Source organism: Monodon monoceros, unplaced genomic scaffold (genome assembly GCF_005190385.1).
Source record: "Monodon monoceros isolate NGI ecotype Baffin Bay Population unplaced genomic scaffold, NGI_Narwhal_1 Super_Scaffold_16, whole genome shotgun sequence".
Lineage (NCBI taxonomy): Eukaryota > Metazoa > Chordata > Mammalia > Artiodactyla > Monodontidae > Monodon > Monodon monoceros.
Genome location: NW_021703772.1, coordinates 54,267,955 through 54,288,256, shown reverse-complemented (window position 1 = coordinate 54,288,256; position 20,302 = coordinate 54,267,955). Strand labels below are relative to the sequence as shown.

Here is a 20,302-nt window from a genome sequence, read left to right as displayed (position 1 = left end):
TGTGTGTGTGTGTGTGTGTGTGTGTGTGTGTGTGTGTGTGTGTGTGTAGGGGCATATGCATGCATGTGTCTTCCAACTATGTCAAGTTTGTGTGTTACAATTTAAGTGACCAAGGGCTCAGGCTATGCATGAAAAAACTGACTGTACCAGTGGATAACTGGGCTGGAGTGATATCTATCTTCCACTTAATTATGCTCTAGAAACGTCACTGATGTGCCCCAAACTATTCTAGTAGATAGACAATTTCCTTGAAACTGATCAGTTGAGTGGAAAATTGTGTAATGAGAGCAGAATTTCCATCATGAAAGAGTTTAAGTACTAGATATAGAGAAACAACAGAAAGATAATACACACAAAAGACTCTTCCACTTAGAGGTTTTGGTTAGAGGGTACATGTAGCTGGCTGGAATGTGATATTTGTCAACAAATTACAAGGTATTTACAAAATTTGACTTACCATTTCTTGTGTTATTTGTTTTTGTTCTTGTTTTGTAGTAATTTCTCCGGTTATTCTAGTTTCTCGTTCTTTGGCTTTAGCTGCGGAAATTACTACTTTTGGTACAAATGCCTTTTCAGTTTCTTTTCTTATCTGAAATCAATGATAAAAACAAAACCTTATTGTCTCCCGATCTCTAATGGAAGTGACATAATGTTTACTAAATATAAAAAAATAGGAAGTAAAAGAAGAAAAGTCCTTTTTCTAGAGATATCAGTAAATAAATGATCTCATTTTCATTAATATGACCATACTCATGCTCTTTATTTGCCTAAACCATAAGTTATGTTGCTTAGAGAAAAAAAATTGGATTCAACACTGCTTTGAATTGGAGAGTGTAGTCTTCTTTAAAAGGACTTCCAATGCAGCGGTTGAGGGTCCGCCTGCCGATGCAGGGGACACGGGTTCGTGCCCTGGTCCAGGAAGATCCCACATGCCGCGGAGCGGCTGGGCCCGTGAGCCATGGCCGCTGAGCCTGCGCGTCTGGAGCCTGTGCTCCACAACGGGAGAGGCCACAACAGTGAGAGGCCCGCGTACCGCAAAAAAAAAAGGACTTCCAATTTTTATAAATGGATATATGGCAATATTATTTTGTGTCACTTTGTCATCTAAAGGAAATCTTAGAGCACTGGATATTAGAATGGAAGACCTTAGAAGTAATACTGTCTGACCCTTTAATTTTATATATAAAAAATCAAGTATAGATGATTCATAATCCACATTTATACGATAATTTTGCTTCGAAAAATTTCCTAACTATTGTGATGGTTTGGAATATCAAGACTTACTTTTCTAAAATTGAGACATTAAAGGGAGAAAAGTTTTGTGCACATCCCAGGCAAAATGTTTTTCAAATCCTTAACTCCCTGAAGATACTGTGCTTGGATCTGGACACCTAAGGTATATGTGGGGGAAAAGGGGGTGCTGGGGGGGCAGTTTTCTCCATTTGCCTCTTTGCCATTCTAGGCGTCGTCACTGAAATTCAGGATCTCAGGGTTAAAAGAGGTTTGAGAGGTATCTTCCCAAACCCGCCCAACTGACAATCGGCTTGGGTGGCCAAGAGCCCTATCAGCTGGCCTCATCTAATTCGCTCCTGAATGCCTCCAAGCATGGGGCTGTCTTTTTCACTTTTTCTGGTTATTTCACCCGAGAAGGCCATGCTCTCCATCTCATTTCAAATCCATGTTCAAACGTTCTCTTAAGGAGTCAGGAAGCAGTTGCTAAGCTATTTTCAAAGCACTGTGTGTTCAGTGTTCTTTTCCACCCTTCCCAGTTCCCACCTCAGCATCTACTTCTCCGTCCCTCGTAGTCACATATTTAGCCAGTGCGTCTCCAGGCCAGTGTAGATGAGACCCCTGTTTCTACTTCTGCTATGTGTTCCTAGAGGTCCCTTTTGTCTACTCAAGGGAAGCGTCTGGTGACTCTAAGGGACTTTGGTATCCAGCACCCAGGGATACAGAGATACAGGGGATGTTATTAGTGTGAAACAACCGTGTTGCTCACGAAACAACACCCTTCGTGGTAAACATTATCTGTGTTGACGCTGGTAATCACAATAATAATTTCATATCAAAAACCATTTTCACCTGTTCGTGAGTTACGTGCACCTGCTCTTGTTCTGTGGTAATTACTTCTCTGGTTCTTGCTTTCAATTCTTGTTCTTTTGCTTTATCGGCGGCCACTACCACCTTAGTTACAGCAGTCTTCTCTGCCTCCTTTTTTATCTGATTTTCATAGGGGAAAGGAAAGAAATACTGTAATACACCTCATATAAAAAGTCACAATAATAAATCAGGATAAAGACATAAATGTCACACAGGAGATGACAAGGAGGAAAGCTAGAGTGATTTTAAACTATAACAGAAAATCTATTCAAATATGAGATGGGAAATTATCTTGGATTTATAACACCTTTCAGCTATGAATCAAGCGTCACGTTTGTTTTGAGGAAAGTAAAAGCAAAGGTCTTTGGGGGAAGCTTAGAGAAAGGTAATGGCAGCCCTGAAATAATGGTTTTCCTGCCTGGCTCTTGGAGAGACTGAGCTCTGGATGGACCGGTCTGAAACTACAGCTCTGAATGCACATGTACCGTCTTGTTCAGCTGACTTTCTCGGCCACCTTTGCCTGTCTTAACTCAGGAGTGCCCTGATACTTGGGATACCTTGTCTGACCTCCTATCTTGACCTTCTGAGAGTTAACTCTTACCTGCCTAGCTGTCTGACTTAGACCAGGTACTTAGAATGTTTGTAACTTGAACACCTTTGGTCACAGACCACCTCCTGCTCCGAAAGACCTAAAAGTCCGGGCCATGGTGGGCTCAGTGTTGTCCTCAAAGTGATGTGAGCATTGATTGCATGCACAGCTCAGTGTGCATGGCCCCAGGCCTACCTGTTCTTGAGCAGGTTGGATGTGCACAGCAGTCGTGGTTGTCCTCTGAGCAGTCTGCTCTACAGCACTGATAACTGGTTCTCTCACTCTGGCCATATCAACAGCAGCAACAACGGTTGCAACAGCTGCACTTTTGTCAGTTTCTTGTTTCACCTGGATTGGCAGTGACCAAGCACATTACTTTGTGAAATGACACGCACGGTAGAAAATACAAAAGAACAGTGGAAACCAAGCCACCTAGAGTACAGTAGACACATGCATAAGCATTTATCATTGCCAAGAGAGATATGGTAGGTACTGTGAAAACCTACATTTATGAAAAGCTCACAGATTTAGAGCCTTTGTTCCAATTAAAAAACGCTTTTACAGAGCATAAGCCGAATTGGGTTTTCAGTTTCGGTTATACTCTTATGTTCGTATGCATTTTCCCTGCAACCTACACAGACTGCGTTTCATGGCAGGGTTCTGTTGGGAGAAACCAGATGTGAAAGGAAGAGAAAGGAAGCTCTGACAGTACCTCTGCAGTCCCAGCAGCACCAGCCCCTGCTGCAAAGGTAGCACTGGCGGCAGCCCCTGTCGCTCCGCTGATGGTCACTTGCTCCTGGATCCCGTATCTCCCTTCCCATCTCTCCTCTGTCCTGATCTGAGTAGCACTTGTCACCATGGTTTCTCTCATCTCAGACTCAGATGAAGCCATGTAGCCCTCTTGCTTCCAAGGGGGAGGCACTTCAGGGCCTGGAGGCATGGTGGGCATCTGAGCCTTCCGGACGAGTAACGGAGACCTAACGGATCTGATGGGGGACGTGGAGATCCTCCCCGCTGGAGACACGGACCTGAAAATCAAATGACAGAGGTCAAAGAATGCCAAGACAAGGAACTACTCCCTTGGTCATCAGATATGAATAAAGGAAGAAAAATCTGGAAGTGTTTAATTTAAGGAAGAGTTTTAAAATCCATGGCTTGGGACTTGCCTGGTGGTGCAGTGGTTAAGAATCCGCCAGGTAATGCGGGGGACACGGGTTGGATCCCTGGTCCAAGAAGATCCCACATGCTGCGGAGCAACTAAGCCCGTGCGCCACAACTACTGAGCCTGCACTCTAGAGCCTGTGAGCCACACTGCTGAGCCCACGCACTGCAACTGCTGAAGGGTGCACACCTAGAGCCCGTGCTCCGCAACAAGAGAAGCCACCGCAACAAGAGAAAGCCCGTGCGCCGCAATGAAGACCCAATGCAGCCAAAAATAAATAAATAAAATTTAAAAAATAAAAATAAAATCCGTGGCTCAATAACCTATACAGAGGCAAATAATGTACTTGAAAGTAATTTGTTTTAAATCTCAGTAAGCCTTATTTTCATCTGCGGTAATTCTGTAAGAGAATCAGATTTAATCCTAAACTAAAGAATTCTGTGCCCTGCCCCACCTTTTCGTGTTTAGAAAAGTCAAGACAGCAGAAGGCGTGTCCTTAAAATACAGTCAAAGAAAGGACACGGCAAATATGGTAACCATAACTCTAAATTTCTCTGTACTCCCAATTCTGGGGGGCGGGTGGGGGCGAGGGGACGTCAAACAGGTGTTGAAGGAAGAAAGGTTTCTGTAATCAAAATGCTTGTGCAGCTCAAGGCTAAACAAGGTAAACCTTTTTTTTATTTTCCTGCAGGATTTCCCACAGCCTTCATCATGCCCATATGCCCTGTGAATTGCAAGGCTTTCTTATTACTCTTTTTGCTGAACTTTTTTGGGTGTAGGCTGTGCAATGCACTTTGCAAACTGCTGTTCTGGTCAAAGTATGGTGAACTGCTGTTTTAAATTTATTCTGTCTTTGTTTACCCTCGCCCTCATTGTATTGTACTCTGGACTTCTTTTAAATATCCTTATAGTGGATAACTTGAAACCTAAGGATTCTATAGTTCTTGATTAAATTGATAAAGTGGTTTCTTCCAAAACAGTTTTCATCGTTTTTTATGTGTGTCCAAACTGAAATAGCATCAGTTCAAGAATCTGGGTACTGAATCAAGGCATTTACAGACAAAAATGACAGCTCCTAATCTATAGTAATAATTCCAGGCATTATTTTAAGATGAAATTTTTCATAATTTAATTCTTGATCCAAAGGGTTTATTATACTTTTCCCTCTAGGTGGCAGTATTGCCTTACCATTGCATTTAACCACTACATGCAGGAAAATGTTTATAAATGTATTCTGTCACTACATAGGGTATTTAACTTACACTGATCATAAATGAAACAATTATTCTAATTAAGGCTCAAGGTACAGTTGATATCTGCTCTAAATTACAGAGTAAATTAATAGTACATTACAATATTAACCAGTTTCATGAAGAAATGTTCAATCATTTTCTTGAAGAAGGGTTTTTAGGTGAAAATCAATTTACATTTTATAAATGGAGTTGTGATCAACTAAAGGTAGATCTAGGGGAACAAGTATCTACTCTGAAAGTGATTGCCTTAGAACCATAACAAAGACCAGTTTAGAATAACGTAGGGTTTACACCAATTGAAGAAAAGCAAAGTGACATGTATTTCCAAGTTTCAACCCATGTCTTGTTCTTGCTGTACCTAGTAAAGTGGGTCTAATTCAAATAGAGTTAAAGACATGATTAGCATGACATGAGTGATTAGCAGCAGGTTGCAGGTAAGCCCATAACTGTGAAAATCAATGTAATTTGAGTCATTATAGGAAAGTGCTTATTTCTGCTCTTACAATAAAAAGAAAATAATCACCTGGTCACAGCTAGATACAATGCACCTTATTCAATGAAATATATTTGCCTTTCTCTACAACAAAAATCAAGATTAGACTGTGAGACATTTTAGGAAATTGTCTATCCTGGATAACCATTATTTTCTCCACAAATTGATATTTAAATTTCTTATTTTAAAGCAAATTTGGGGGGCTAAATAATTGGGATTGTTATCAATGAATTCTCAGTACTTCTAAGACAGTCAAAATACTCCATAGAATCAGGGAAGCTCTGTAATTCTAAATGACTCTTAGGCTTGGATTAAAAATACAGTGAGGTTGTTATCTCCCCCAGAAATCACATGCGGCCTGTCTTGTGATTTCGTGGTATGCAAACTTGGAGTTAGCTTGAGATAGAACACTTTTTTTGATAGCCAGACACGTTTTTGAAACTAGCTTTTTGGTCAAGGCTTCATATTAGTGTTTACCAATATCTTTAAAGTGGCCACTATAATAAAGACTGGAAAATATCTGGCATTTTTCCATATATTTGTTGGACATTACATTGCCTCTGGTGTGAAATGCTTGTCTTTTGTCAATTTTTTTTCATTTGTGCTGCTTGTTTTTTCTTTAATAATTAATTTGTGGAAGCTTTTTGATACATCTGGTGTATTAGTCCTTTGTCATAAGTATTGCAAACATTTCCCCCGAGATCCACGGTTTGCATTTGCTTATTTATAGGGTCTTATCCAGTATCAACATGTACAGTTGTGTAGATTATGCACTGTTTCTAGGCTTGTACAATTCACACTGTAGCCACTATATGCTTGTTTTAATATTTTATGGCAGAGGCAATGACATATCTCGAGGAAGAGGCACCCTTAAATTTTTTCCACAAATACACTGTTTGGTGTAGCAATGACCTTGCTTTTGCCATACATAAATTTTTATTTTTATGTTGTTGAGTCTGTAAATCTATTTTTAAAAGCTCTTCCCTACAGTTGTTTTCACAAATTTTCTTCGCTTTTTTTTTTTGTGATTTATTTTTTAATTTAGCTCTTTAGTCAAGCTGAGATTTATTCTGTAAATAGTGTAGGTACAAGTTTATATTCGGTTTTTCCCAAATGGATAGTTAACTGGGCCAGCATTCTTTATCGAGTAAAATATCCTTTTCCCCACTGAACTGAAAGGTCACTTTGATTAAACATTGAATTTCCTGGATACTTGAATTCTATTTCTGGACGCTCTGTTCTGCTTTGCCCATGTATTTTCTATTCATTTACCAATACCATACCGTTTTGATTACAGTAACTTCACAATAAGTTTGAATATTTTTTAGATCAACTATCCACTTATTATTCTTCTTTTAAAATTTTTTGTGGCAGGGGAATTTTCTCTACATTTAAAAAATTAAATTGGTCAAGAATCACTTTTTTATTTATTCCAAATTTTCCCCTTTTATCAGTTTATCATGTAAAAAAAACCTCAGCATGTTAAGCTAAATCCCAAAGTTTCAAATTTGCTATGGATAATTTATACTTGCTTATATATTGGATTGGCCAAAAAGTTCATTCGCGTTTTTCTGTAAAATGTTATGAAAACTTTTTGGCCAACCCAATAGTTTCTGAGCCCTGATGATACATTCTTACTTTCTAATATACCTCCATATTAACTAAGCATAGAAACCTAACAGAAATCCATTTTATATTCTAGACAAAATAACATAAGCACATGCAAAATATTTAGAAGGTTTTACTTATTATTAGAGCAGAAGAACACTTGTATAATTATTTTATATCTACAAGAAACCTTCAACTAATTATCTCACTGAACCCTCACAACACACCTTGAGATAATTCTTACTGTGTTTCTCTATAATTTACAAATGACACAACTAAGACCTTAAACAAATTATTTAACTTCTTTAGCTCTGGTCACCTAGCTATAAAATTAGGGGTGATAGTTCTTAGAGGTTGCTATGAATATTTAATGAGATAATATACACAGAGTGCCAATCAAATGTCTGACATAGAGAAAGTGGTCAATGTATATTAGTGATAATTATATTATTATAATTATTTTCTAAGTCACATTTTAACAAGTAATCAAGCTGAGTGAACGCAGGGCTTCCAACCCTAAATTCTGTGCTCTTCTCATTTCGCTGTGCTTTTTCTTGACTCCTAAAGCAGATATTAAATGGTATACAAATAAGAATTCAGAATTAGAGTTTATAAAGTTCTCCAATTTACCAGTGGACAGTGAGGATTTGTGAAAATCATAACCAGTGTCTTTTTGGTTTACCTCCTTTATGACACCCTCCATTTCTTATTTCTTCCTTTTATCTCTCATCTTATTGGATTAAACCTAATTTGAAAATGCATAATGATCTCTTTTAAAAGGCTTTACCTGACCGGAGATGGGGTCGGTGCCCGCACATGTCTGACCGGGGACGGGGAGTGTCTTATCGGCGATGGGGACTGCTGTCGAGCCAACTGTGCTTTGGCAGCAATGGATGGTGGTGTGGGAGACCTTGACTTTGGCTTAGGAGGAATCCTGGGAGGTGTTTTATGCGGCAGCTGTTGCCCCGTGGCACCATCTATTACCATCTCAACTGTTGCAATTGATCTGGCATCAAAGTGGGCTTCAATCTTCTGTAAAAGAGAAAAACAAAGCCCATGGTGAGGAGGAATTGTTGATGAAGAAACAATCTGAAAGGCTTAAAACCTGACAGTATATATTAAAAAAAACAAAACAAAAACCTTTTCAATTTGAGTTTGTCGTGTTTCTGAAATCTGAGCAGTCGAAACAATTGTCTTCGTCTTTTTAGCGGGTACTACTTCTTCACCTGTAGGAAGGGAAAGATAAATATTTAGACGGGAGCACAAGGACCCATTTTTAAAGGGATTATGTTAATTCTGACTACAAAGTCAATAAGATTTTGTGTGTCCCAATGGGCAAAAATGCAGAAAGTTTTGGATGTTGTATGAATATAAATTAGCTTTAAACATAGAAAATATTTATTATTAGATATGAATTTAATTAGAATCTTTTTTAAAAAAATTCCATCGCTTGCCAATAATTTGAAAACATAGATGACTTAATTGAAATACTTCCCAGTTTCTAGTAGGGTTAAAAACCACAGATTGCTTCAATGATTCTAAACTCCTGTGAGGAATCTCAGAGACTTTTCATGGGTGTTGAAATGCCAGCTTTGATTTCAACTCACAGCATCCCCAGACCCAGAGGGAAGGCAGGTGGACCTCTGACCCCACTTGGTCCTAAATCCTTCCCCTTCCCTGCTCCCTGTTCCTCAACCTCCAGCACATACCTTGAACCAGTAATTCAGCAGTGGAAGTAGCTCTTCCAACGCTATTGGTGGCATTTACTGAATAAGTACCAGAGTCTTCAGGGTACGCTTCCGCAATCAGTAAGCTGTAGAGGTCGCCTTCTTGTGAAATTTGAAAATCAAGGGAGCTGTGGATTTCAGCTCCATCCCGGTAGAACTTCACCACAGGTGTAGGGATTCCAGTCACTCTCACTTGGAGTCGCACTTGGCTTCCTTGTCTCACGGTCATGCTCTGCAGCCGTTGAACAAAGTTGGGTGGTGCTGTCTCCGCTGCAGCGGGAAGGGAAGAAAATTAGGACTGGCACCAGCCAGGGCACTCCCAACAATCTATTTTTAAATGATTACAGCTCTGGTGTCCAAACCAGGCAATGGCTAGCTGAACCAAACATGCTTGACTGTCCTTGAGCCCAGCTCATCCATCAGATGACAGTAAGAGCAGAGCCAGGAGGTGGCAGAGGGCACCCCGCCACCATATTTGATTTGCTTTGTCTTGTTTAGCTGCTCTAGGCCACCACATTTTTTTTTTTTTAAAGAAAAAGCCTAGATCTTGTTATGACATTTCTAGAGGATATTTCCTGCACTTCCTCCCAACTTCACATCTAGCACTATATTAATATGTTAAGATAACTTTACATATTTCAGGAAGTTGCACTAAAATGAATTCCAGTGGTTGGTTTGCTGGATACACCTGTGACTTACAGAATCATTAAATTTTAATTTAAATTAAAAAAATCCTAAATTGGCTCCAACTTAATCAGTATTCAAATAACCCAAATATGTACTTGCATTTAAAATGTTAATCCAAATAATGACACGATTTAATGTTAGATGCTACAGAAAGGGGATTTTTTTGGCTAATTATGCTGGAAGAAATTTTTAATAAAATAAATGTGAAGGGTGAGTGGGATTAATCTTGACATGTTTTTGAGTAATAAACAACAGCAGATGCTGTCAACCTTGTGCATTTTCCCTTTCTGAATTTTCTGGATGTATGTTAAAGTTCATACCTAATGTTACGTGATGTTCCTTCTGTTTTGGTCAATGATAGCCCTATACTTAAACAGTGCTGAACGTATAGTTTATTGGATAAACATATATAACATTATGCAGCTCATGAAAGATATTGTTATGTAATGTGTGAAGTAATGCAATGTTCTTTGTACTAATGTCTTACAAAGAAGTAAAGGATGGAGAAAAATGACAGAGACCACGAAGACTTGTGGTAACTTTTGTGGGGAAACTGTGTCCTGCATTTGAATAATAAACAAGCATTTGCCCTATTTCTGTGTATGCTTACTGTGCAATGTTTTTAGAAATGGAAAGTAAATGAAGCATTATTAAATGTTATAGCCTAGAGCAGTATTTCTTAAATGGGTGGTCTGTGGACCACTGGTATCAGAATCATCTATGTGCTTGTTAAAGTGTGAATTCCTGGAGATACGCATATTTCCTTAGCAGGCATATAGACAAGGCTCCAAGCCTTTCTACTTGCTCAGAAACACGATTTTTAATATTTCCTTAATATAATTTTGAATGCTTAATATGTGTATAGAGGAACTAGTTCTCAGCCACTTTTTTGAGGAAAACCAAATTCCAAAAGACAAACAACTTTGCTATCAATGCAGTGTCCAGTGGGCCCTTCTCTAGATTTGAGATGCATCTGCTTGTGCTCAGTAGCTTTTGGGGGACTCCCTTCCCCAGATCCTGGAGATGCGCTCCGGGGGTGGTGCAGGGGACAGGCAGGTCCCCTAAAGCCTACCTGTCACGAGAAGCTCAGCAGTACTAGTCGCTTGTCCAGATCCATTGGTGGCTCTCAGGGAGTATCGTCCACTGTTGGCTTTAGTCACGGCGGGGATCTTCAGGCTAGCGCGGCCATCGCTAAAGGAGATCTGCACGCCGGGCAGAGTGGAAGTGGAAATCACCTGGCCATCCCTAAACCAGCTCACCTCAGGAACTGGGAAACCTGGAGAACAAAGAATTCATCTTTATGTTTGGGGCACTGCAAAGTCCTCTGTTCTGTCCCATTATGTTCACTTCCTCGCCCTAAACCATAAAAGCTATCCAGAGAGTCATGCTATTTAATGATAGTGAAAATTTGACAGCTGTGTGATGAAAGTGTAAACTTACAGACCATTAGGAAGGTCTGTGGGTTCACGTGGAGGCCAGCACCTTCATTCTATAGGGGAGGAAACTGAAGCCAAAAGAGGGTCAATGATTTTTCCAAGGTCCCTCAGCTGGCAGTGGCACACAGAGGACCAGAATTGCCATCACCTGCCCTCCTGCCCAAGGTTCTATCTGATGCAATTTAATAGACATCATTAAAATCATGAAGGAGATTTATAAAAATGAAGAGCCAAGGAAACGGTGAGATAAAAAGTGACTGTTGTCCTCTTCAAAAACAAGTGAAGAACAAAAGCAGCAAAGGGATCTAAAAGTTCAGCCTAATAAGCACAAGAGAACACGCTCAGCCCTCTACCTCCTCTGGGTTACAGGGACACTGTCTTCCTGACCTCTCCTGCCTTTCAAATGTGCTTCAGTAAAAATGCCATACAAAGGAGGGGCGGCTTCTCATACAATAAGAGATGATGCCGAACCAAGTCTTTCAGAATAACATGGATACTTGGAGTTGCAGGTAGAAAAGTCAAATTCTCTTCACCCACCATGAGTCATGGAGCTAATGACTACATGTACACAGCTGGATGCTTTAAGTATACTAAAATTCTGCATTCGGAAGGCATGAGGCAAATTCAGAGCACGGTTTATTTGGCCTTTGGCATGAAGGCTGGTGATCTAACTCCTTAAACTGAGGAGGTGAGAATAAGCGAGAGAAAGTTTATTTTGTTGTCCTTATATTAGCCAATCTCCCACTGTGGCCAAGTGAATAGTTTATTTAACGAATTCATGGGTGTTCAAATATTTTCAGTGGTGTTTTTCTAAGAATGTATTAGCACAAAGTGTGAAGGAACAAGGAGTTATGAGGAAGCCAGATTCCATTACTCCACAAGCAGGCAAACTTCCCACTGAAGCCATATGTGTTCTGCTCAATTCAGAAGTTACTGAGTGTTACAAGATAAATAATTAAATTATTTGGAAGTCAGAGATTATCATACAAGAGAAGAATTGAACTGGTCTCTATACATTTCTATATACATATACAATAGAAATTGAAGAATGATTATATGTTATTTGTGCAATGTAAAATAAAGTGTTATCCAGTTATGAATAAGATTGGTACATAGACCGAAAACAAAAGGAAAGAGAAAGGAAAAGGAAATCTCATTTTACATCTTTATTATAAGCCATAAAGTTGAAAAAAAAAAGAGGAACAGTGTATCATAGAGGTACATGAAGCATCAACTTTTAATTAATCCATAAAATCTTACATGACCAGTTATAATACTGCAGGAGAAAATATTGATTAAATAAATTTGAGATTAAATAATTTTGAGATTATTTACAATATAGTTCATAGATTATCCCCATTTTGTCACACGATGATAGGTCCCAGAAACCATCCATTTTCAAAACCATCCCTAAACTGAATTATAAAGAAGAAAAAGAAGGAAAAAAAGAGACAGAAGAACTTCCTGTTAAATACAATTGTAGGGTTAATGTTTGTTTCTCTTTAATATGTGAACCAGAGTGACATATATTATTTTGGGGTGTCCTTTCAAAATGATTGGAAAATCTTTTCATTGACTAGAATCACTTAATAAAGATTGAAAATAAAATAATAAAATACTTAGGAGTTAGCTCATCACTGAACGTTCTGCCACTGAGGAAAGTCTGTTGTACTGTTATTTTCCATGTAAACCCACAGAGGCTCAGGCACACAGGCTACTCGCCCAGCAGCTCCATGACTGGCCCCTATTGGGCTGGAGTTCTTGGCTTCCAGTCTGGCTCTGCAGCTGAATCCAAAGATAGAATGACCAAATTTGGTCCTATTTAGCACCTGGATTCTGACAGCTAATTTAATCCAATGCTATTTATTTTGCTTTGTGGAATTATAAATATGAATAAAACATTTTCAAGCCATTATATTGTCAGATTTTGTAGGAACTCTGTGAACAGTATACTCTTACAATGACCCTTCCATAGAAGTGGGCCCATTTCACAAAGTCAAAGCAAGGCTTAAACTTGCTGTCAAGTCCTACAGCAAAGTTAATGGACAGGAGACAGAGAAGAAAAAGGGACAGTGTGGACGTGTGAGCTTACCACTAATGTGAGCCTCAAAGGTTGCGGTACTACCCTCCAGTACCACAACGCTTTGTAACGGCTGCGTAAACGTCGGTGCTTGAGTTGTCATCTTTTTAGGCACTCTGAAAAGGAAGAGAAAAGAAATTAGAAGGTCACAGCTTAGGGCCATTCTGGAGCTACTCTGAAGATGGCAGACACACATTTTCCAAATGGGTTGCTTCTCAGATCATCTGTGGGCCCAGAGTGATGGGCAGGCCTTCTCTTTTGTGGCCTGAATTTGGCCTCTGAGTTGACTTATAGCCTAACAGAGTAGCGCGTCTAAGGGGGGATAGAAAAAAAAAAAATCGAAGCAAGCAGAGCAAGGAATGTACCCTAGTGGTCGAAGAGGGAAATTCAGTCTTACCGAAGGTGGGAAATCTGAGAGAGAGTTGGGAGAAAGGGAAAGCTGGAGGAAGCTGGGGGTACTGACAAATAATAGAAGATATGTGTGAAAAGTGTAAAACGAATCTTTTCATCGGTTCAATGTCAGAAAGAATTATTTTAAAAAATTTCCTTCCTCCCAATATTTTTCAGACACTGTATCTGTATTTATAAAGTTGACATAGATTCAGGCACTATTACCTTAAGTAACCCAGGTGATTATTTTAAATAGTCACCAAAACTAAAAACTTGAACTTTGCAATTTCTTTCCTAACTTGAAAAGTTTTGGAAAGCCTGGTCCACTATGCAAACCTTTTGTAGACAGCATACAGTGTTTTTTAGTCCTTAATATTTCTTCATACGGTGACTGTTCAGTAAATGTTGCTACTGTTGAAGTGAATATTCAGGAAAAGTTTGAATTTAACTGAGCAGGCCAGTATTTATTATAGATCTGCAACTGACTTGAGTTCTTAATAAGGAACAATGTGCAAACTCTGAAAAATGGAAGGCTGGTCTGCGATGCAGTTGAAGTGAAAGCACCTATGCTTTCATAGCACAAATACTAAAAATCAAAGAAATTAACACGAAATCGGCAGTTAAGTTGTTTTGTTAAGTGGAAGCAAGTACTTTGCCTATCAGTTTTAGAGAGATTACGAGAAGAAATTTCTGAGACATAAATACCTTGTTATTGAATGTGACTATTCCACTATTCTGATATAAAAAGCAGATTCTCAGTTGTCAATGGCTTCATTACTATTTTTCATAAAATTCTCTATTTATTAAAAGTGTGTGGAGCAATCATCTAATTCTGTACATTATTGTAACTTTTTAGTTAAAAAGAAAATGAAACTAGAATTCTCTGAGACAATAACATTTGTATTTGAAAAATTCAGATAATATCCAAAAGAAACTGTTACCAAGAACTTCTTAGTGTAGCATATTATCCTTAGGACACAAAAATAACTTTTTGCGTCAAACTCTTCCTGTTTCTGAGCGAGTGCATCTTCTAAAAATAGCTATATTCTTTTACACCATTTATGTTTTATATACCTATGTATTTATAGGCATTTACAATTAGTAATCTAATTCCAGGAAGATGGGAAATCAAGGTCTAATTTGAAATAAGAAGTCTCTAAAACATTATTTCTTACCCTTCTTAGCATCAACAATTATATCATATAATTTGATTATGAGTTGATCTAAAATACATAATGAAATGCTGAGTATTTTAGAAAACAATTATATTGTTTTTCTTTTTTTCCAAATTTCTAAATATATTGCAATTAACTGGCCTAAACAGGTCTTCTATTCCTACTGTTCAGGTAAATTTTGTTGCTTTAGCATTTGCTCTTGAGAGGCCTTTGTCTAATTATGGCTGAAGGTATGCATCTAAAATGTCATACTCCCAAAATAAACTCTCCAGCATTGACTGACAGCAGGCAAGTGTTCTGTCACTGTCCTGCAACTGATACCTCAGCAGTTGATTCCCTTAAAAAGTCATCAGGGTGTAGCTGATACCACATGCATTTTATCAGAGCTATTCTTGGTGTGTCTCACTTTATCACTGAGTAATATAACCTTGAACATTCTCAACAAACAAAAAAAGTCTATAAAAGAAGCAAGCATTTCTATCACCATTTCAGACCTCAACTTTTAATACTTTTAGAATGTTAGGTGCATTTAAACAATTTGAATCACTGACTTGCTGATATGCTAAAGCATCGAACTTTTGAAAGGAAAAGCCTTCACATATTTCAAAACAGAATTTAACAAGCAGATTCAAATAGAGGATCAGAACCAGCACCAAGTAGTCAGACAAACACCTCCATATAGGCATTTAGCATACAAAGAAAATGCGGAACTAGAAACCGATAAGGGAGGGATTCTACTAATAAGAAAGAAAAAATGCTGCTCACCTGATTTCTCAGGAGTGCCCAAAAAGGGTGGGACTAAGCCCAAGGTTGCTTCTGAAACGACGTCCTATCTAGAGTTGGTTTTTTCGACCATCTCCAACATGAATCGGTGAGCCTCTAAACTTAAAAACAAAACTACACAGTCAAGACTGTGTAGTTTTGCTTTTCTATGCAATCCCTACACCCGAGGCGAGGCTGGGAATGCACGACTGCTCACGAGTCAGGGTCGGGCCCAGCCCTTATATTTGCCAGATCTGCTGACAACCCCACATCTCAGGGCAGGGCGCTGGCTGATTGGCTCTCCCAGGAAAGCATGATGGGAGCGGGACCTATCTGGTAGCGAGCGGCGCAGACCACCTGTTCTTCTGATTGGCAGTGCTAAATTTAGCATCTCAAAAGGGGCTTTACCAAGGGAATAGAACCGTATTTAAAAACTAACTCTGTTGAGGCTTGGGGAAGAGCACTTGTTGCCCATGTTAAAATCTGAAAATAACTGGTCTGAGGAGAATTTGTGGCAATAGAAAACACTTGTGGGCAATTATACAAAACAGCTCCAAACCTGAGGACTCTGCCCTGAGTGAGGCCCCATTCCTGTTCCCTTCCCCCATACAACCAAGCAAATGGACCTGTCAATCATGACAACAGATGAGGGAGTTTATCTCATGCGTAAGACTTCACCGTTTTTTTTTTTTGAAGAACCAGTGCCTAAAAACCTCAGCACTGAAGAGAGCTCATTTATACTATCTACTTTCTCCAGAATCCACTTGTACTTTGGGGAGAGTTAAGCCAATGTTAATGAGCTAAGTGTTTATACAGCCCTGCAAGAAATAAAGTTGAGAGGCAAAATCTGAACTCTGTTTAGATTTAGCCTAGACAGTGTAAGGATTTCTTTTTTCCAGATTTCATTTTTTTTCTGGCATTAATATTTACAAATATACATGCACTGATCCTTAATGAGCAGCCAAATCTTTTGTTTAAAACATCCATAGGGTTCTTTTTCAGGCACATGAAAGCTGCCTTACTAATCTCTGGAGTTTGCTCTTACTAATGGGAAGTAGTTAGGAGATGATATAGTTGCTATTTTAGAACTGAATTTAATTTCAAGCAACAGATATTTCAAATACAAAAGAGCATACCAGAAGAGCTTTAAAATAGTTCAGCTGAGAGACTTGTAAAGCTTCACTAAGAGGGAAGAAAATTGTCTTGTTGATAATAAAAAGAGATTTTTCTTAATAAAAGACTAAAATTTTAAGTTAAATTTACGTCTGTAATAAAAATTTCCCCTGATGTGGAAGACCATGCATTAGACTTTTCAACTTCCTGAGTATTTCATTCTTGGTAATTATTTATAAAGTGATTAACTTGTTAACATTAAACAGGAATAAAATATACTGGACAACTTATGTAATATAGCTATATAGACAAGATGACATATTTATTTAAACATTTGTCTTCTTTTCTTAAGCAGTGATATTTGTATTGTTGGTATTATTTTTCCTACTACAGACGCTACCTGGCAAAATCCTGTTTGATTGCTTTATTCAGAAACAACTAGTTTCATGTTATATATCTTAAAAATTATTCCCAATTAGAGACTATGTTACAGGCAACCTGCCAGTCATAAAGTGAAGCTAGACTAGAAATGTCATGTGATCTTTCTGATTTGCATTGTTAAATAGATAACTAACTGGTTATCTATTTAAAATGTGTGCAAGTGTGTGTGTGTGGTGAGTGCGTGTATGTATATATGCTTTTATTTTTTTAAACAAAATACACATTTTATTTAGGTTGAAATAAACTATACAAAATTGATTTTCTTCACCAAAAATGACAGCAATATTTTCTGTATTATTCCTAGATAAACCACAAAACACTTATTTTTGTGGGTTTTCTAGGTTTTGCTTGTAAATCAAGATGAGGCAGTAGATACAGTCATGAAAAAAGACAGAAGAAAACAGACAAATCAGTTGTCAGTATCCATGGCCTCTGATCCTGTCTTGACCATGAAACAGAAGTGTTCAACATATACCTGCCAAAAAGCTTATGAAGATGTAGGCTCAATAAAGGAATGCAAACAGCAACAACCGGATGTGGAACAAGGGAAGGCTCTTCCATTCAAACTTTAACTATAACTTGTCCCTTTAACTTCATTTGATAAAGACAGAATCTACACTGAAATCCTTGTTTGGCGAGCTCACATGTTTCTATTACAGTCTGATAATTTTCTTAACTGTCCCTTACAGATTTTTTACAGCATACTTAAAACTCCTAATATTCAAAGGTCAGTCATGAGCTTCATTGTAATGTTTATAAAATGTATTCCTTCCTCCCGTACCTCCTCACAATTTATTTCTTCAAAGAACTGATAACTCAATACTTGACAATTGGATCCACAGTGATAAATGTTATGTCTAAAATGACTTAACTAATACAATTCCAAAGTGCCATTAGCAGAGATCACAGAGTGTAACATGGTACTTTCAATGCTATCTTCTGGAAGAACAGTTAGGTCTCCAAAGTATGGGAGTTGAAACGGGCCATTTAAACAGGCAGATTATCAATGACTAATGTACTCAATGGGGGGCCTACAGGTCAAGATATTCAGTGATTAAGTGGCCTACGTACACCTTACAACTTTTCTGTAAGACATTTTCAAATTTCTTACAGTTTTTTTCAAATATCATATATAAGAGAAAGCCTGTTTTAAAAGTCTCTTATGTATCTTCATGGACATATATACACTACCAAATGTAAAATAGATAGCTAGTGGGAAGCAGCCACATAGCACAGAGAGATCAGCTCGGCGCTTTGTGACCACCTAGCAGGGTGGGATAGGGAGGGTGGGAGGGAGACACAAGAGGGAGGAGATATGGGGATATATGTATATGTATAGCTGATTCACTTTGTTATAAAGCAGAAACTAACACACCATTGTAAAGCAATTATACTCCAATAAAGATGTTAAAAAAAAAGTCTCAGGTATTTTCATTGGTTTCTGAATTATCTGTAGGAAGCTCTGACTTACTTGTACACTTGTGTACTTACTTGTACACTTATCCACCATTAAATCCAAATCATGTTTTATATCAAAATTTATGTTAAGCAAAGCCAAGTTACTTGACCTTTGGTCTGTCAAAGTGTTCCTCAGGTATGCTTTGAGATGCTTTTGCCCGTTTTCATAGTGTTCATTTTCAACCTTCATCACAGGAAGAATATACAGAACCTTCAATAATGCATAAACATTAGGAAAAAACTTGATGTCTGGCAGATGAAGGGCTTCATAAGTAGTGGGTGGAAGTTCTACATCTTTCTCTCTGTGTTTCCACTTGATTCTCCAACAACGCAGCCCAGCAGAGAGTGTGTCAGGATTAGGTAAATCACTTCTGTACATGTCAGCATGATACTCCTCTGATGTATTGAATTTGAGCTGTCCCATGACAGAGTGTACCAGAGATGAGCATTTAAGAGCTCTGAGGTGCTGTTCTGAGAATACATCTTTCAGGTCCTGAATAATGTGTTCCACTGTTGGAACACTTAGAGTTTCTTTGTAGTAACTCTCAGAGGTTAGCTGAGATTCCAGGTTACTGTGATGAGCTCTGAGAAATTTCCCTGGGAGTTTCATCTGAATATCAAGTTTGGTGGCCAAATTTGTGGCTTTCTCAAACCAAAATTCATGATAAACTTCGATATTTTCCATCACTTCATTTTGTGAATGTAGCCCTGCCATGAAACTACTAGCTGCAAAGAAGACATCAGAGGTCTGATGACCTTCAGGTCTGCCCCTGAAGATTCTTCCCAAAGGCTCTTGTAAAAGATAGGACATTTTCAAGAACAATGGTAACGATGAAATCAAAATCTGTTACCACACTACAGAGTACAAATGCTCGGCCAGCCATGCAGTTATTCCATCTAACATTTGTGTCACTATTATACCATCTAAACATAAAACAAGTGCTTGTAGGAGGTCCACTAAGATTTCAAAAGCATCATGCCTGCCTGGCCACTGAGAATGGCAAATTTCCTTCAGTTCTTTGCCCCTTTCTTCATTGTTCTGAACGAGGACAGAAATTACACTGTCAAGCTCTAAAAGCAGTTGTGCTGATCGATGGAAGAAAGAACTTCCTCAGCTGATCCTAATGGGACACATACTCCCATAACAGGCACTGATTTTGCCAACCACATACTTAAGGTACAGGAAGAGCAGAGTGTGTAGACAGCTTGTGGATATTTCTCTAAAAGTCTAGAAGCAAAAACTTTCATTTTGGAAGAAAATCCACTGGACACAATTGTAAGCCTGGCCACGATAGTACTCCATGTTTAATCCTCACTTCTCAGTTACTGTAGTGTGAGATTTCACAGCCAAAATTTCTGCATCAGCTTCATAAGGCAGGAAGCCCACAAATTCCTCTCTCAGGTTGTGAGATTCGTCAACAAACCTCACCAACATAGGCAGGTGTTCTCCCCCTGCTATGTCCACCACATCATCCGTGATGATGGAAAAGAAATGAGAGTCTCTCATTTCCCTGAGGGTTTCTTCTCGAATGCAGCTCTCACAGATCTCTAGCATCTTTTTCTGCTGTGTTTTCGAACAGAATAATGTGTTCACTGCCGTTGTCTCAAAGCACTTTCTCAGAACCTCTTCACCAGAATGGACCCGGCACTCCAGCAGGGCTTGAAAGTTATCAGGAGTAAAGAGACCTTCTGGGATTTCATCAGCTTCATGTCCATCCAGAGGTATGGTCTGTTTTCCCATAAGAATCAAAATTTCAAATAAAGATTTTAAGTGTTCTTTGTTTTCCTTCTCTTCAAGGGTTAAAGGTAAAATGTCTTCCTCCTGCTC

At 38.6% G+C, this 20,302-nt stretch overlaps 1 protein-coding gene and 1 pseudogene across 1 annotated transcript in view; both read right to left on the bottom strand.

Moving 5' to 3' along the window:
- Positions 1 to 15,678, bottom strand: part of TTN (titin) — a 277,521-nt gene extending 261,843 nt beyond the window's left edge. The window contains exons 1-10 of the mRNA XM_029224548.1: positions 15,466 to 15,678; positions 13,148 to 13,251; positions 10,692 to 10,895; positions 8,915 to 9,202; positions 8,346 to 8,431; positions 7,993 to 8,237; positions 3,402 to 3,717; positions 2,885 to 3,037; positions 2,083 to 2,220; positions 458 to 589 (exon numbers count right to left, since the gene is read on the bottom strand). Of these exons, the coding sequence (XP_029080381.1) occupies positions 458 to 589; positions 2,083 to 2,220; positions 2,885 to 3,037; positions 3,402 to 3,717; positions 7,993 to 8,237; positions 8,346 to 8,431; positions 8,915 to 9,202; positions 10,692 to 10,895; positions 13,148 to 13,238 (1,653 nt within the window). The 5' untranslated portion in view covers positions 13,239 to 13,251; positions 15,466 to 15,678. The remainder of the gene's footprint in view (positions 1 to 457; positions 590 to 2,082; positions 2,221 to 2,884; positions 3,038 to 3,401; positions 3,718 to 7,992; positions 8,238 to 8,345; positions 8,432 to 8,914; positions 9,203 to 10,691; positions 10,896 to 13,147; positions 13,252 to 15,465) is intronic.
- Positions 15,679 to 18,437: 2,759 nt separating this feature from the next.
- LOC114896569 overlaps positions 18,438 to 20,302 on the bottom strand; it is a 20,352-nt pseudogene continuing 18,487 nt past the window's right edge.